Source organism: Anoplolepis gracilipes, chromosome 4 (assembly GCF_047496725.1).
Source record: "Anoplolepis gracilipes chromosome 4, ASM4749672v1, whole genome shotgun sequence".
In the NCBI taxonomy this organism is placed as follows: Eukaryota; Metazoa; Arthropoda; class Insecta; order Hymenoptera; family Formicidae; genus Anoplolepis; species Anoplolepis gracilipes.
In genome coordinates, this window is record NC_132973.1 from 13,483,696 (window position 1) to 13,502,909 (window position 19,214).

At 26.7% G+C, this 19,214-nt stretch overlaps 3 protein-coding genes and 1 pseudogene across 5 annotated transcripts in view; 1 reads left to right on the forward strand and 3 right to left on the reverse strand.

Moving 5' to 3' along the window:
• Positions 1 to 1,683: 1,683 nt before the first annotated feature.
• LOC140664530 (uncharacterized) lies at positions 1,684 to 4,028 on the reverse strand. Its single transcript, XM_072889703.1, has 2 exons — positions 3,379 to 4,028; positions 1,684 to 1,777 (listed from the first exon to the last, which is right to left on the reverse strand). The coding sequence occupies exons 1-2, from the start codon at positions 4,026 to 4,028 to the stop codon at positions 1,684 to 1,686; spliced, it is 744 nt and encodes a 247-aa protein (XP_072745804.1).
• Positions 4,029 to 5,468: 1,440 nt separating this feature from the next.
• LOC140664764 (glutamate receptor ionotropic, delta-2) overlaps positions 5,469 to 19,214 on the forward strand; it is a 43,793-nt gene continuing 30,047 nt past the window's right edge. For both annotated transcript variants that reach the window (XM_072890214.1, XM_072890216.1), the window contains exon 1: positions 5,469 to 5,632. The gene's annotated coding sequence lies outside the window, so the exon portion shown is untranslated. The remainder of the gene's footprint in view (positions 5,633 to 19,214) is intronic.
• On the reverse strand, positions 6,745 to 12,724 carry LOC140664531 (acyl-CoA Delta-9 desaturase-like; annotated as a pseudogene).
• LOC140664941 (acyl-CoA Delta-9 desaturase-like) lies at positions 14,536 to 18,586 on the reverse strand. Of its 2 annotated transcripts, XM_072890580.1 has the most exons (7): positions 18,459 to 18,559; positions 17,346 to 17,461; positions 15,981 to 16,184; positions 15,741 to 15,871; positions 15,398 to 15,603; positions 15,120 to 15,302; positions 14,536 to 15,018 (listed from the first exon to the last, which is right to left on the reverse strand). In XM_072890580.1, the coding sequence occupies exons 3-7, from the start codon at positions 16,153 to 16,155 to the stop codon at positions 14,775 to 14,777; spliced, it is 939 nt and encodes a 312-aa protein (XP_072746681.1). In that variant the 5' UTR covers positions 16,156 to 16,184; positions 17,346 to 17,461; positions 18,459 to 18,559; the 3' UTR covers positions 14,536 to 14,774. The 2 variants fall into 2 exon arrangements, with proteins under 2 accessions (XP_072746681.1, XP_072746680.1); XM_072890579.1 differs by lacking the exon at positions 17,346 to 17,461 and having other exon boundaries at positions 18,459 to 18,586.

Genomic DNA, 19,214 nt, shown 5'->3' on the forward strand with positions numbered 1-19,214 from the left:
GAAGAGCAAGGAAGATTCAGTATTGAAGTATTAAAGTCGGTTAGATTATATATTCACATGCGTACACAAATTTAGACAGATGTTTATGTAAGACGTTGAAAATTTAAAAGTGAACATATATAGCTCGAAAGACATAGATTTAAAAACTTTTGAGATTCATCTGATATTTTCGGTGCCTTTAGTGCAAAAAGGTCTGTAATTATATCTACATGAGTTTGTAACTTATTGCGCGAAGCGAAGTCATTTTCAGATTATCCAAAACTTTTAATATACAACGAGATCTATAATTTTATGATTTTATATAGGTTTGTAATTTTTTGCGTAAAGTAACGTACTCTTATATTATTTGTTGTTTTCAAGTTATAAGGCAAATAGTAAAAAAAAAGAAATGGCTTTCAAATAAACAATATAGTCTTTGCTTTACGTTGAAAAAATTAAAAATTTAAATCAGACTGTATAATTATGAACATTTTTGTATTGAAAACATCGAATAGTGTAAATGAATCTTGTTTTGAATAAAAAATGAACGTAAGTATTCTCGCTTTATTTTTGATTTATAGTGGTTGAATAATTTATATGTCATGTATTTATAGTATTGAGAATAAAAAATAGTATACCTTTTTATTTCTCTAGCTTCTGCCAAGAAGGGACTTGGTTGGTGCGACAGTAAAAAATAGTTTAAGTAATGAAAAATAGATTTAGTAATATAGCATACATAATATATTATACATTTAAGCTCGAGAAAACAGGCTTATACACAATGATTTAAAAATAATTATCAAAGAAATTAAACATTTACTTGATTAGTGGTGGCGTGATTTTCGCAGAGATGATTAAAATATATCATGTGCAAGCGGAAGTTAAACACATAAAAAGAGTTTCGAATAGAAGACTTTGTACTACTGACATGTTGGAAATTTTTATTATAATATAAACTTAATTAAATGATAATAATGTTGCATAATTTTATATATTATAATTTGTATGAAATTATCATGTTTGAATAAAACAGTCAAAACTATCTTATCTAAAATGTGCTCTAATATGTTATACAATAATATTCAGTAGATATGACGACAATACTAAATGACATTCTGTTCTTCGAATTGTTTTACTTGCAAATAATTGATAATCGAACAAAATAACTTAAAAAACAGGCATGCAAACAAACAAAAAAATAGTATCACGAAAAAATATACTATAATGCAATTAGCATACTTTAAAGATTATTGTACAATTATTCTATAAATAAATATTTCTTTGCCATGAACCATGATAAAAGATGAATACTAGTTTTCTTACATGTATTTGGCTGAACTCTAAAAACACGTTTTATTTTGTAATTTAATTAAATCTTTCACATATATACACGCATAAAATGTCTTTTGTAAATTGCAATTCTAATTTTATCTTTAACAATCTTCTTTCAGAGTATTTTAAGTATTTTCTTTAAGTATCCTTTTTTAATTATTTATTATCTTGTTGCCTTTGTATCGCATTGCAAGTACAAAATGAAATAATGAATAGCATTTTTAGATGTGTACGCTATAATACGTATATATTTGATGTAACCTTTGAATATAATTCACGTGAAATATATCCTGCAATATACGAAATTGGATATGAGTCATTATACATAATAGATTACAGCAATCAGAATGCTGCATAATGAATTACATTTGACTAAAGTTCAAATACAGTCCACGTGATTGAAGTAGCAAAGATCGCCTGTTGCAAAGATCGCCATGTGTATGCGCCAATCGCATCTGTGATACTTCTACATATATAGGTGTAACATCAAGCATATGAGTTATTCTATTTTTAAAGTCATATTTTATATAATTTTGAACATATTTTTTATTTATGACATTTATTTACTCGCACAGTCCAAAGTGTTCGTTTTATGTGACATCATGCAATTAAGTTATAAAAAATTATTTGCTAAGTCTGATATAGTTTCATCTCTGCAATCTCTATTATTAGATTATGAAGAAATAGATAAATTAGAATATATTTTATACTTTTTTTAAAATAATTATTTAATTTGTTAATATAATTTTCTATTCTATATTTAATTAAATTTAACTAAAGTTATAAATATTTATGAATATTATATTTAATTAAAGTTATCAGTATTATAATAAATATATGTTTATGTGGTTTTATGTTTTTATTTTCTGCAAAAATTTTATTCCAAGATTGTACAGAATTTGTACATATACTGAAATATGAGAAACAAATCGATCAAGAAATCCATACTGATAAAATTATTTATGTTGCTTTATTATTACTGATATCTCAGAAATGCTATAGTCATTGTAAGCTCTTTATAAGTCATATTGATGCGTTTGACAATTAACTTCTAATGTCAAAGTCCATTCTGAGTTTCAACATGGTCACGATGATTTCCGGTATTTTTGGAAATAATAAATGATGTCATATGCATACATTAATACAATATAACGTAAATATGCAAGTATATGTAAAATGCATTATGAGTTGCAACATTCTCAAGAATGATTTTTGATATTACTGCGATAAGTCACATCACTTGCATACTAATACAATATATTGTCTATGTGTATACATTTTTTTAATTCTCAAATAAAGAATATTGCGATCGAGTCTTATTGATTCTTATCGATTCCTTCTTCTTATCGGTTGATCTTAGAAATCAGTTAATCTTTAAAATGCAATCGATTTACTTATTGTAAGTTAATTTACCAACTTAGATAGGAATTATATCTTTTTTTCAATAAATCGATAACTCAGAATTTATAAATTTAAATATTTTTTGTGAAGTTTAAACCAGCGTCACACACAATACGACGTAAACAAAAGCTGAATTCATTAACATAAGGAATTGAAATAAAAAGGCTGTTTTTTTGTAATTCTTTCCCCCGGAGGTTAAACTCTAAATTGTCGCGATTTTTTAAAAAATTAATCCTCTTTTTGATGTGTCGTCCAATAAGTTTGTCAGGGAAACAATTATTACGCAGCGTTTCATAAACAATACCTAAATTCTCATTGTGGAATCTAGTATCAGAGAGCAGTAAAGCATGATCAACAAGACTATAAATCGTATTAATTTTATATTTCATGGGGTGATTCGAGTAAAAGTTGATATATCTTCCCGACCAAGTGGGTTTTCTGTACCAATTAGTTATGAGTCTATTGTCCACACGTAAAACAGTAGTATTTAAAAAGCTAATGGACTTATTTTGTTCAATCTCAAACGTAAATTTTAAACGAGGGTGGAAATTATTAAAAGTATCTAACATCTCATCAATGCGTGTGCGTGGGATTATTGCAAATATGTCGTCCACATATCTATAGTAAATTGGGACTTTAAAACTTAACAAATTTAAACAATGAGACTCTAAATCATCCATGACAATGTCCGCTAGTATCGGAGATAAAGAAGAGCCCATAGGGCTTCCGAAAATTTGCTCGTAAAACTGTCCATTAAAACTAAAACTTGTCGAATCTAAAATTAATTCCACCACATGTATAAATTGAGAAAGGCAAAGGCTAGTAGCAGAACTGATGTTATTCCATCGTTTTTCAATGGTGCTCAGAACTAATTCTTTGGGGACATTAGTAAATAACGAGCTAACATCCAATGATATCATTACTTGACGACTCTCAATAATACCGTCCTTGATCTTTTTGGAAAAAGACCATCCGTCGTTTATATGTAAAGCTGGCTTTATAATTGACCTTTGCAGTATATCCTGTATGTAAGTAGATAAATTATACAAAGGACTGCCAACAGTCGTAACAATGATTCTTAATGGGAAACCAGGGTTATGGATCTTGGGCAACCCATAGCAACAAGGCAAATTTCCATTTGTACAATTAAGATGTTTGTAAGTTCTTTCATCGATGAGCTCGTTGCTGAGCCAAGATTTTAATAATGAATTTATCTTGTTCGTAAGTGGTTTTGTCGGATTTTTATTGATTTTCTTGTAAGTAAATTCATCACTCAATATCAACTCCATTTTTAACAGATAATCAGTCTTGTTCATTACGACTGTGGACTGTCCCTTGTCCCTTGTTGGCAGTCCTTTGTATAATTTATCTACTTACATACAGGATATACTGCAAAGGTCAATTATAAAGCCAGCTTTACATATAAACGACGGATGGTCTTTTTCCAAAAAGATCAAGGACGGTATTATTGAGAGTGGTCAAGTAATGATATCATTGGATGTTAGCTCGTTATTTACTAATGTCCCCAAAGAATTAGTTCTGAGCACCATTGAAAAACGATGGAATAACATCAGTTCTGCTACTAGCCTTTGCCTTTCTCAATTTATACATGTGGTGGAATTAATTTTAGATTCGACAAGTTTTAGTTTTAATGGACAGTTTTACGAGCAAATTTTCGGAAGCCCTATGGGCTCTTCTTTATCTCCGATACTAGCGGACATTGTCATGGATGATTTAGAGTCTCATTGTTTAAATTTGTTAAGTTTTAAAGTCCCAATTTACTATAGATATGTGGACGACATATTTGCAATAATCCCACGCACACGCATTGATGAGATGTTAGATACTTTTAATAATTTCCACCCTCGTTTAAAATTTACGTTTGAGATTGAACAAAATAAGTCCATTAGCTTTTTAAATACTACTGTTTTACGTGTGGACAATAGACTCATAACTAATTGGTACAGAAAACCCACTTGGTCGGGAAGGTATATCAACTTTTACTCGAATCACCCCATGAAATATAAAATTAATACGATTTATAGTCTTGTTGATCATGCTTTACTGCTCTCTGATACTAGATTCCACAATGAGAATTTAGGTATTGTTTATGAAACGCTGCGTAATAATTGTTTCCCTGACAAACTTATTGGACGACACATCAAAAAGAGGATTAATTTTTTAAAAAACCGCGACAATTTAGAGTTTGACCCCCGGGGGAAAGAATTACAATAAAACAGCCTTTTTATTTCAATTCCTTATGTTAATGAATTCAGCTTTTGTTTGCGTCGTATTGTGTGTGACGCTGGTTTGAACGTCGTTACGACTATAACTAATAAACTTAATACATTGATTAAGCGTGGTAAAGACAGATTACATACTGACAATAGAACTGATGTTGTTTATAAATTACAGTGTAAGGATTGCGATGCGCTCTACATAGGCCAAACAAAACGACATGTACGCACACGTATTAAAGAACATCTTAACAATATAAAATTACATCCTACCAATCAATCAGTCGTTAGCAAGCACAGAGTTGAATTTGGGCATGATTTTGAGTGGGACAAGCCGGTTATTTTACATGATGAAAAATTTATTAAGAAAAGAGAAATAGCTGAAATGTTTTTCATCAAGAAATTTAACTCCACGATTAACCTACAAAGAGATACCGAAAATTTAAATAATATTTATGACAAAATTATAAAGGTTGTTTGAACTGTTTTTCTTTCTAAACATTGACAGTTTCGTTTAAAAACTCATGCTGACATGTCTCATGATGACGTGTCTCGTTGTTTGTGTTTATCTCAAATTTAATAACCGTTGGTTTTAACTAAGTGACATATTTAATTGTTCCACAATTAAGTTCTACTTTTAAACATGTCCCATTGGATTCTTTCTTCTCTTTCTTAATTTACGTGTGAGTAGACTAGTTTTTTAACGACATTATATTGTATTGTTTGCGTTTAATTCGGTATAAATTGTATCCATATAATTTTTTGATCCGTTATATATTTTCTTTATAGTTACACTTGAAAAGGACCACAACTATATGGTCGAAACGTCGTGTGAATAAATTGAATAATTTTGGCTAGTCAGGTCGTTTTAATTAACCCGTTGTTTATAATTAAATACTAGCGACTTTAATCTCTAACTTACTATTTTATTTTATGTGTATAAATTGCAACTTTTATATTAAGTAAAAATATTGTCATTAGATTAGATTTTGGTCGGTAATATATAAAACAGCTTTAAGATCTCCTTAAACACTAAATAGTAATAAAAAACATCTCGATAGAAATATTTTTAAAAAAATATAATTTAAGAAATATTTACGTATTTTTCACTTTTCTATAGACAAGATAAATTAATTTTTTACTTCTTATTGTATTTTTTTACGCGTATTTTTTTACATATACATAAAATTATATACTACAGAGACTACATGTTAATTTCTATTTTTACATGTCTAAATATTCTTTTCTTAAACATATTAAAATTGTCCCAAACAGCACACAAAACTAAAAAATAACGAAAAAATGTTTAAAATATGTATATAACACATCTTTTCGTTTTGCTGAAAAGATCAATCTTTCCGTCATCTTTTTAGGATTTATTTTGGCAAAGCGAAAATCATTGAAAGAATCTCTTCAGTCAAACGAAGTTTATTTGCTTACTGCTATGCTATACGCTGTGCAATAAATATACATATATATTATTTATATATATATATATATATATATATATATCTTGAATATATTTTTATGCACAAAATAATGAGAGAAATCAATTGGTCTAAAGAAAACACATAATTGCTTAACAAATAAATAAAAAAATAAATAAAAAATAAATAATTAAATAAGTTTGCAACGAGCAGCTACATATTTATTACTTTTCTCTTAAAAATTATAGGCCTTCTTTACACCAATTGATTTTTCTCATTATTAAAGATTATAGCAAGACAGATTCTCAATTAAAAGATGTATTTGTAATTTCTTTCTCTGATTATTTCTTTTACTTTTAGTATGTTCTTTACTTTATTTGTTCGACTGTATTATCAGATTTTGCTTTCGGTACTTTGAAGAACATGGGATGTGTTCTGTCACCTCTCTTTAATATGGTATTTTTTACTAAATTCATAGACGGATATTTAAGATCATAGATTAATCCTAATTTTGCAAAAATGTGAATCATGATTGTGGTATAATTCGTTTTATCGTTTCCTATTTCCGCTGATCTGTAATCCCACGGGAACACGTGATGATAATTGTGATATCCTTCTCCCATTGACAAATAATTGATTAAGTCATTGTCCGCCGGTTTTACGTTTTTAAAAAATAGAAAACGTGTTATGTATATAATCGATATCAATAAGATTAAGCCTCTTTAGAATTATGTCATAAAAATGACTAGGCCACAAGTTAAAGCAAAAACCTATTTTCTTAAGAAAATTTTAATGATACAAGAATGCTTTGTTATATTGTATAAATTACTTGTTATTAGCAAAGACTTATGTTTTATAATTTATTGTTTGTCACACACAGGTGCAATTCTGAGTATTGTACGTATGCGTGCAAATTACATACTTATCATATGGTCTAAAACCCCACGCATGAGAGATGCTATTAAGGCACCACACAATGTTCAAAGTAATTACGTATCGTATAAACACTTGTGATATTATAGCTCTCTCCCAGGTCTCATTCCAGAGGTACACAGGTAACGTTGTAGGTACAGTGAAGCCGAAGAAAAGTTAAAGTGGTAAAAAATACCTAAAAATATTATATTTAATACGAACATTTGAAAAAATTATTCTAAAGCGTTATGGATGTATTCTAATAAAAATTTACTTAAATTCTTTGACATTTTTTTTATACATATACAAAATTTCGAATTTATGAAGAAGAAAATTAAGACTCTTATAAGAAATAAAGTTGACGCATATTTCGAGAATATAATACATTTCTCGACATTTATTTATTATTTACGTTATTATATGCAAAAAAAATACAAATTTATTTTATAATTTATGACAAAATAAACGGAATATTTTTACTTTTCGCCAAATACTACGACAGGATCCGACATAAGATCTGAGAAATCCAGCTGTTTGCTTTTTTTAATATATTCTGGATGTTCCTTCATAAAAAACCAACTAATATGCGAATAAAAGAATCCGCGATGAATATTATGAGGATCAGCATCAGTATCACAATATTTGTGATGCATACGATGATTTTTTACCCACTTGTATATTGTATTCTGTGAATAGCAAAGATATTTATGAAATAAAATATTATGTTCTTGAAAAAAAATATAATACATAAAATTATTTATGATTTCTCTCTAATCAAAATAAAATCATTGTTTTTCGAATTGGACAATATTTTTAATGCTTTTAATCTTAGCAAATATTGTAATAATTAAACTTTTTAATCAACTTTTGTTTATGTAAAATATACTTTTTTATCTTATAAGATTTAATTCTTAAAAGATGATATTTTCACACTTTTGTAACATATAAAAAATGTTCCTATGTTGCTGTAAATACAAGCATTTTTATATTTCTACAACAATTATAAAATTAGTAAATGTTTTTTAAATTTTCATATACATCATATATATCATAAATATATATATATATATATATATATATATATATATATATATATATATATATATATATATACTGTAAATGTATATATGTATATATGTAATATATGTATATAATATATGTATATATATAAATATATGTATGTAATATATGTATATACAAAGATCTGCAAACCTAAAATGTAAAATAGAAAATGCAAAACAGTTGGAATTAGTCCGTTTAAAAATACAAAATGCAAAATGATATTTAGATATTTATTTAAAATAAAAAATAAGCACTTTTAAAATGATTTTTATTTTAAGGAAAAATGTTTTTTTTAAATATTCATATTTTTATTTATTTAAATTTAATTTCTTACTTCTTTTACTACATTTATTATTTATATATTAAAATAAAATTAGATCTCTACTATCTATGTTTATTTCTTGCGTGAAGTCGCATTTGGATTCTGGCGTTACTGCAGGGTACATACATTACCAATACTAATGGTAATGGATTGATTATATATATTGAAGTACGAGCCAGTATCTATGGATCCGCCATAGTATGTGTTAAGCTTATTATTTTCTATAATGACTAAATTATTAAATAGGAATTTAATGGTTCCACAAAAAATATAAAAAATAAACTTGTATATATCATTGACAGAATAACGAGCAACAGGTTTCAAAATATTTTAAACAGAATGTAAAAACGCTGTTTTCTAAACTAAATTAAAATTATTAACTTATAAATATTTGAGTTAAAGGGCGAGGTCCGAGTTAAAATTATACATTAATACATTAAATACATAAATATAAAAATATACGTTTCAACACATTAATCTTGTTACCTTCAGCGTTACAATGTCAAAAGTATATTTCACGCAATGTCACATTTTACATTATAAATAATAATTATTATATAAATCTATATCTAATATGTTATTATTCAGTGGGTCAAATAACCTATTACAAACTATTTTCTCCAAAACTATTAAAGATATAAACCTGAATTTTTTTACATTAAATGGTACACAAGGTCAGACTACTTAGTATGTAAAAAAAATTTTATGAGCTTTTAAAGGGGCAAAAAAGCGAATCTCAAAAAGTAATGAATCGTTACAATTTCTGCTACTTTTTTGTATACAATACAGACTTTACATAAAAATTTTTTAAATACAAGGTCAAATTTTTACACTAAACACTAAAAATTTTTAAACATTATTAAAATAATGTAAACATTAAATTAATCAAAATGATATAATTTTGATCGTGATATCGCTATTGATATAAAGTGTGTAATAATTTTGATAATAATAAATTATTTTAAATAAGGGAAACTTTTGAAAAAAAACTATAAACAAGCTTTCTTAAACACTTTTAGATTCTGTAAATGTAAATAAAATAAGTTTCTTATTGTTAATTTACTTTCAATAGATTTGTAAATATGGTCAACATCGCTTTCTTCGCATCTCTTCAATTTTTTTCATTTAAAAATGTTAACACGATACGATAATTTTCATAATATCGAATTCTTGACTAATCATTGAATTACTACTTAAATGTTTTTCTTTACAAAATAGAAAGATACTAGAAAAAGATTCCAGCAGTTACTATGTGATACGTTTCAATATTCTTATCAATTTCTTAGTTTCATTTCACGCATATGTGCACACGTATTTATAGTACATAATGCACGTATCATATAAAATGCGCGCATATGCATGAAACGAAAAATATTTGTTTTTTTATTTGCTAATTATATTCGAAAAAAGTATAGTATATTCAAGTATAGTCAAATATATTCAAGTATATTCGAAAAAAAAATCCCAAATAGCACAGAAAGGCCAAAAGACATCTTGAAGATATTTAAAAAAACAATAAGACGTTTTTAAGTTGACTTTTAAGCATCTTTTGAAGAGATGTTCTGTCTGGAAAGTAACTGTTAATTTCATTACTCGTTATCGAAAAATGTAACAAAGTTACTTTTTCCGTTACAAACAAAATTTGTAACGCCGTCACCGTTACAGTTACCGAAAAAAAGTAATTCTAACGGTAACAACGTTACAAGTAATGCATTACTTCCCAACCCTTTTCCCAAAACTAACTTAATTTTATCAATTAATATCAGGATGTAATCAATTTAATATCAGCATTATAAAAATGTAATCCTAATCGTCTTAAAAAATATATTTCTCCATTTGTAAGCATCTCTGATAAAATATACGTTATTTTTTGATAAAATTATAATAAATAACATAGAGAAAGAACTTAAATTAAAAAAAAATTAAATTAAAAGGATAAAATAATAAAATTGAAAAAGTTAACAATTAAAGAACATACCTTGTTAACAATGTTTGAATTTCGGTGAAAGACTGGTAAATGGAAAAAATATATCAATATATAACAATTAAGGAAGAAGAGAAGAATTTGGGAAGGGGAATTTGTTAGGGAGAGAGAAAACAGAGCAAATATGTGTGTCTGGGAGTAGATTTATATCGCTCTGTTTATTTTATTTTATTTAAATTAGTATTTAATTTTGTATGTTTTTTTATGTTTGCCAAAGATTTAGAAAAAAGATAATCCTCTCAAAATCATAATCTTATCAATTAATAATCTTTTATATACATATATTAATTTTTTATACTAATATTTAATAAAAATTTTAAGTAGCTGCTATTTCTGATTTTTAAAAAATTACGTGAGCATTATAAAATTTTATCGATAATAATTTGCACATTTATAAGATATTTTAATATTAGATTAGAAGACTAGAGAAACTTTTTTCGCTCTGCAAAAAATGCAGTAGATTGCTTCCTGATGCGTATGTACATGTGTTTACGTTTATCTCTTGAATTTGTAATTCTAATCAAATACGCATTCATATTTTTAATGATAATTTTTAATATACACTATCCATCCAATACTTTTAATTAAAGTACATTGGGTGCGTTCAGAACAAAACAATCAGTGAGTGATTATTGGTTTTTACTATTAGATCCCTAAATTTAGATCAATTACCGTTGACGAATTACTCAATCGTTTTGTAACCGCTGCGTTTCCTGAACGCGCCCATTATTCATATATTAATGACAAAAGATTATAAGTTATTAAACACTCACAAGAACGATTCGCGAGTATCGCATTATATTAATTGCTGTTTCTTTGAATCATCTTGAGAAAATTTTACAAACTTTCAATTCGATACATAAATGATTGCAATTTTCTTTAGAAATTGGTTTGGACAATCGCATTAGTTTTCTGAATGTCGTCGTCATTGTTGAAAATGGTAAAATAATTTTTTATTTATATCACAAACTAACCTTTTCGGGGAAGTATTTAAACTTTTATTCTTTATTTATTATTTTTTATCCCATAAAAAGGAATTATCTTACATCTGATGGATAGAACCATATTCCATCCAAAGTTTTATTATAAAAATTAAAATAAAATCATTTTAAAGTAATTTTATTTAATAAAATGGATATTTCTCTTGATTTCATATTTTTTCAATAATTAAAGCAGAATTGAATCCCGCTTATAACAACATTTCTTCCTTTTAATTTACATAATAAAAATTTATATGCAGTTATGTGCACATGTGCATGTGTAATGACACTATTTGTGTAGGCCAAATAAAAAAGTGATTAATAATCTATAAATATGAATAAAAAATCGAGATCCTCACATTATCAGTAATATAATGTCACTAATTAGTTTGCATTCACAATTTTTTATTGGCATCAAATTGAAATTCTAGATAGAGAATTGCCATACAAAAAATAAGAATTATTTCTGAGATATGTGGAGTATATAAAAAGACAAAATGTTGATTTAAATAAACAGAGCAAGATGATCTTGTCCACAATCAGACACACATATTTATGGTCTTAAATATGTTTCCTTCTCTTTAGAAATTTCCCTTCTTAAATTTCTCTTTTTTCTTTACATAATTGTTATATAATGATATATTTATTGTTTTCATCTTCCAGAGTCTTTTATCTACTAAAAAGCAAATAATATTAATCATATATGTCCTTTAGTTTAATTAATAATTTTTTTAACTTATTTTTTTATTTAAGTTTAATACGTTACAATATTTATTTTTTACCATTTTTTACATAATTAATGTATACTTTACCAGAAAAGTTATCCGGCAAATCAAAAAATAAATTTTTTAAGAAGATCAAAATTACATTTTTACTCAATTACTATGTAAATTAATATATATAATAACACTTCCTTTTAACTTACATGACAGAGGTTTATATAAAGTGCATTTGACCAAACATAAACTATATTCTAGAAGTAAAAACAAATAAAAAAGGTTTAATATAGAACATCTGAAAATCAATTACTAACGACTTACACAAATTTAAAATTGTCAATACATAATGTGTCAATATATACCCAACATAATTGCAAATAAATTAACAAACTCACATAAAGTTACTGTTCAAAGTGATTATCTCCAACAACAATACATGCTTCAGAACCTTTTCTCAAGAATTGCCAATTCTGTTCGAAAATTAAAAATGTATAAGAGAAAAGTTCCGTAAAAAATTAAACAAATTTACAATGAATTTCCGAAGTTTAATAATATCTTTATAGGTCCCACAGCGTAAAACTTTTCAGAAGTATTTCAATAAGTAACTTAGGTCTTTCTCTTTATTTTAGAAATATTACATTTAGTACATTAATAATACATTTTAGAAAATAATTTTTAATACTTTAAACTTCTCTCTCTCTTTTTTGTTCTCTTTCTCTCTAGCAAGGTTAAAATTATTTGCATCATAAATACTTTTCTTTTAAGGTGACTTTTTTCTACTATCACTGCAAGTTTTTTAGTTGAATCGTAAAAAATTCTCTAAGTTTATAAACTTGTCGCAATACTTGACAATGCTTATCAACTGCCTTATCACATAGTTTATAACAGACCTGCGTTTGCGTTTTTGTGTGCTGTGTAATGTATAATAATTTATACGTATAATAATTATATGTATAATATTTCATATAAGTTATTAATATATAATATATAATAACAATATAAATATATTATTATATATAGTAATTGTACATATACAATAAAAAATACACTGCAATTATATTGACAATAAATAGGAGAAGATATATGTATATATATGTATGTGTATATATATATATACAGGGTTGGGAAGTAACGCGTTACTTGTAACGTCGTTACCGTTACAGTTACTTTTTTTCGGTAACTTTAACGGTAACGACGTTACAAATTTTGTTTGTAACGGAAAAAGTAACTCCGTTACATTTTTCGATAACGAGTAACGAAATTAACAGTTACTTTTATCATTACTTTCCAGGCAGCACATGTCTCTACAAGATGCTTAAAATTTTTTAAATATCTTTCAGATGTCTTTTGGCCTTTCTGTGTTCTCTAGGATTTTTTTTCAATACACTTGAATATACTAATATTTTTTCCAAATATAAATTTTCAAATAAAGAAACACAGATATTTATCGTTTCACTCATATACGCGCATTGTATATAGTACGTGTAACATATTTTATAAATACATGTGCACATATGCGTGATGTGGAACTTAGGGATTGATAAGGATTGAAATCTTTTTCTAGTATCTTTCTATTTTGTAAAAAAAACATTTAAGTAGTAATTCAATGATTGGTCAAGAATTCGATATATTATGAAAATTATGTTAACATTTTTAAATAAAAAGAAATGAAGAGACGTGAAGAAAGGGATTTTGACCATATTTATAAATCTATTGAAAGTAAAGTAACAATAAGAAAATTACTTTATTTACATTTACAGCATCTAAAAATGTTTAAGAAAGCTTGTTTACACTTTTCTTCAAAAGTTTCTGTTATTCAAAATAATTTATTGTTATCAAAATTATTACACATTTTATATTAATAGCGATATCACTATCAAATATATATCATTTTGATTACTTAATGTAAAATAATGTTTAAAAACTTTTAGTGTTTAATGTAAATTTTTAATTTAATTTGATCTTGTATTTATTAAAAAATTTTTTATGTAAAGTTTGTATTGTATACAAAAAAAAAAGTAACGGAAATTGTAACGATTCGTTATTTTTGACTAACAGTAACGAGTTACTTTTATAAAGTAACTTTCTCAACTTTGTATATATATTAATTTGAAAATATATATTATCATGTTTGTATATATATATATATATATATATATATATATATATATATATGTGTGTGTGTGCGCGCGCGTGTGTGTGTGTGTGTGTGTTGTGTGTTTGTGTGAGTTTGTGTGCGCGTGTGCATATAGAATGTGCTACTGCTTATCAATTAAAATTTTTATGTGTATGTAAAAATAAATAAAAAAGTAAATTTTTCATAGGATTTTACTTTTTCAAGGAAACCTATTTTAAAGAAAAATTTATTTAAAAAATTTATGTTAACGTTATATTTAATTTTATACGATAATTGGATCAGTTAGTAACTCATCATTTTACTGTTTCGAAGAATGCGTTTTTCTATCATATCGGTAGATGCAGTTTTTAAATCGTAAGCTAAACCTAAATAAGCACAGAAGTCGATAAGAGCTGTGGTAACATTGAGCCCATAATTTCCAAACTCCGCTGCTTTGTAATCCCAAGGGAAGACATGATGATAATTGTGCCAGCCTTCGCCAAACGTCATGAAAGAGACACTAGTATTGTCAGTGGGGGTGATTGATCTATACCATAAAATAAACTTCTAAGCAACAACACGAAATAATTACATGTGAAATAAGCACACGTTTACACAAAATAAGTAGCGTCCAAGTACAATACGTACTTATCATATGGTTTTATACCCCAAATGTGAGCCGCAGAGTTCACCAACCAAGTTAAATTCAGGTTTATGCAATATCTGCCAACAGCCATGTACCACGCATTCCACAGACTTTCACCCCATACCCACCAAGGTACCATGGCTGGCACAATAAAACAGAAGAATGACATCAAATATATATAATATCTAAAGAAAATGAATAAAAGAGATTATCAATAAAATCAGGTAAACAGGATAATATTTATTTCACTTACCCTCTCGTAAGAACAAGATGTTCATACCTTTTTTGAAAAACCACGAGGGGGTCTTGTTCGAGATCTCTCATGTCGATCGTAGCACCCTTACTAATAACGTCCGGATGTTTTCGAACCAGGAGCCAACCGATATGCGAGAAAAAAAATCCTCTACGTGCGTTGTATGGGTCAGCGTTAGTATCGGTGAATTTATGATGTACTCTGTGATCCCTGACCCACTGATAAATATTATCCTAAAAAATATAGCTTATTAGAAAATGATATTTACTCCGGAAAAATACAAAAACTCTAATCAATAACAGACTCTAAATAAGTTATATTATATATATGATATTTAAATGAAAAGAAAAAAAATTAAAATCAAGCTTACTTGAAGAGCAACAGTCTGGAAAATCATAAGAATAAATCTCAGCGGCCACTTTGCTTTATAACATCGATGACACCATAATCTATGAGCACCAGCAGTGATGCCTATACCCGAAATTACACCAATACCATAATCTATAAATTGCAAATGATAGTTTAATAATATGTATAGTTTACTTTATTATTGTATTGATATAAGCAGTTTAAGAATTTATAGAACGTCACAAATAAATAAAATACGTACTCCAAAGAATCGTCCAAAATTTGGCATAAAAATATGTCAAATATAATCCGTAAAAAAATGAAAAATGAATATACGTGAAAATAATGACATTTTTCCATACAATTTTCTGTTTATAATCGACCCTATGTGGTTCTTTCGCCAATACTTCATCGTTTATAGTCTCTTTAAATTTCATTACAAAATTTTTCAATATATTGAATGTCACTGGAAAAAATTATGTTTAACATATGTAATTGTAAAATTTATGTTTAACATATGTAATATAAAGTGTAAGATTCTTTAGTGTAAATTCTAAATCGTAAATCACACAATATTCTGCACTTATGTCAAAAATATAATAATTCTTCGAGCATTATAATTTTTTGATCATATATTGAGTTGAAAGGAAAGTAATGTCATTTTCTGAATAGATGTCTTTAGTGTTTTTTATAATAAAGAAATTTCAACTTAGATAACATTGCACATTAGATGGCATCTCTAAGTATCATTTAACGTACATAAAACATATGTAGAAGCGTTTAAATTTAGTTGAGATCGAGAAAAAATGGAGCAAAAAAAGCTATGTTTTCGTTGTTTGATGCTTTTTTATTTCCGAAAAAGAAAAAACGCGACACAAACGAAAAAGGAAATATGTGCGGTGTATGGAAAAAGTGCTGTAACTGAACGCATATATTAGAGATGATTTGCAAAATTCCGTGCTGGTGACGACACTCAAAAATAAGGAGAGCTCTGGAGACGAGCTGTCGCTAATGATGACGAAATGAAAAATTTAATCGAAAATAATCAACGATACACGAGACGGCAGATTGCGAAGATAGTCCATTTATTACATATAACCGTTATTGAGCATTTACCTAAGGGATATAAATCGTCTTGATGTTTGGGTACCGCATATTTATTTAAAAAAATTTAATTAATCGCATTATCACCTGCCATTTATTATTTAAACGCAAAAATGACTCATTTTAAAACGAATTATAACAGATGATAAGAAATCGGTTTTTTATAATAACGCTGTGCGATCCTGAAGAAAGCAATGAGAAAACCCGTTGACCACTCCTGGACTTCATTCAGGAGAAGATAATGCTGTGTATTTGGTGGAACTGGAAGAATGTCGTCTATTATGAGCTTCTTTCAAAGAATGTATGGCTTAATTCGAATAATACCGTGCCCAATTGGACAAACTGGAGGAAACCATTGCAGAAAAACGGCCAAAACTGATGAATAGAAAAGGTGTTTTATCAAGATAATGTCAAAATAAGGTCTTATGTTTTTTTGACTACCCGGGAAAAAATATTGCAACTGGATTGGGAAGTTTTATCACATCCGCCATATTCGCCAGACATTGCTCCTTCTGATAACTACCTATTTCGATCCTTGCAGGACTTCCTTAATAATAACACATTCACTTCTTTGGAAAACTGCAAAAATCACTTCAACTGTTTTTCGATGAGAAAACGCGCAAGGAATTATGCAACTGCCTGAAAAATGGCAAAAAGTTATACAATATAACGGCCATTACATTATAAATTAAAGTTGTTTTTAAATATAAATGAATTTGTTACAATTTTGACTCAAAAATACGACATTATTTTTCTTCTAACCCAATAATTTGGTTGATCATATAATTTAATTATTCTGTAATCATTACTTTATCTATTTCTTTTTAATATTAAAAACAGCATATTACTCACAAAAAAATAGAAATTTTACATTTTATATTAAAATATAAAACACACATAAGACATTTATATTAAAATACATTTTATATTAATTTATAAAATAGACGTGCAAGCATTTGCTCAAATAATTCTTTAAATATTAGTATAACTAAACCATTTAATAAACAAACATTTCGGTCCATTTTCGGACCATCCTCATCAACTGTTACAAGCCAAATATAAATCATATATAATACGAAAGAATACAAAAAAAATTAAATATAAATCAAGAAAAAAATATTGCGTGTGGTTGTTATTTACTTGGTCTATTGTACTTTATTTTTATATAGAGCTTTACTTTATATTATTAAAATATATATATATGTATATCCGAATTTTTTTTATGAAGAGCACGTATGTATATACATACAAACAAACAAGATATTAGAAAAATTAAGAACTTAAAAAAATAAAAAAGTTATCTGTTCCTATTAAATGATTTATTAAATGATATATAAGCTACGCAGGATCTTGCAAGAGATTTTAAATATAAGATATTCAATTGTCAATTTTTCAATATATTCTAATATTATTTTAACAGATTAATTTAGAAGATATTTAATAATTGCATACTTAACTTTAATTATGATTAAATTACTTTTGTAAAAATATAAATATAAATAGCAGATTGCAATAATAATGCAAAGTATATCGCATAATATGTATATTTATAATTTAAATTTTTTTAATTATAAATTATAACTTTTTGAAAATAAATTATTTTTACTACAAATAATTTATTTATAACACTCTTTACCTAAATGCAAAATAATAAGTTTACTACAGAAAATCTGGAAAATTATATCCACAAGTTTCTTGCTCACGCACTTCAATTCAACCGAAATGTTCGTACGTCAATAAAATTTTACTTTACTACTACTCGCTCGATATATATATATAATGTCCCGGAAACAGAGCACCTTTATATTTCTGAAATTTACATTCAACGGTTGGTGAGACCATATTCTACAATATACATTAGAACGAAAATAGGGCTCATTTGCCTACATTCAAATTAGTAAGGTCAAATCGTGTCAGAACGGAAGCACAAGTATTCTCGTTGTATGAAAGTGAGGTATACGAGAGCAATGAACCAGAACCAAATCGTCATTTAGTCATACATTAAAAGAATTTATAATATTCCATTTATCATACAAACAACATTTAAATAATTATAAAAATTCAACAAATTTTTTTTCATTATTTAATAATTATGATGTATAGATAGAAAGCTTGTTATATAATATGTATTTTTAAATATCTTTTTTTCAAAAACATGCGATTAAGAAAATATAATGATATTGCAAAACTATCATAGTAAAAAGAGAATGTAAAGATGAAAATTATGTCTCGTATTAGAATTTGAACAAAAAATTCGAACAAATTATGTATTCTATTTGAACAATTTATGCTTGAAGTTGGGATAGTTTGAACAGAGTCAATGGTCTGTGTGATTGAATTAAATATTTATTAACTATTTAAATATTTTTAATTTTAAAGAACATTTTTGAAC

Bases quoted from the DNA above. Each gene is read 5' to 3' on its own strand.
- LOC140664941 (XM_072890579.1), bottom strand. From the start codon at position 16,155: ATGAAATTTAAAGAGACTATAAACGATGAAGTATTGGCGAAAGAACCA. The intron at 15,872-15,980 runs GTACGTATTTTA...TGCAATTTATAG, and splicing joins ATTTTGGACGATTCTTTGGA to ATTATGGTATTGGTGTAATT. The intron at 15,019-15,119 runs GTACGTATTGTA...TTTATGGTATAG, and splicing joins GGTATAAAACCATATGATAA to ATCAATCACCCCCACTGACA.
- LOC140664530 (XM_072889703.1), bottom strand. From the start codon at position 4,028: ATGAACAAGACTGATTATCTGTTAAAAATGGAGTTGATATTGAGTGAT. The intron at 1,778-3,378 runs GTCTCATTGTTT...CTATATATGTAG, and splicing joins ATTGTCATGGATGATTTAGA to AAGTATCACAGATGCGATTG.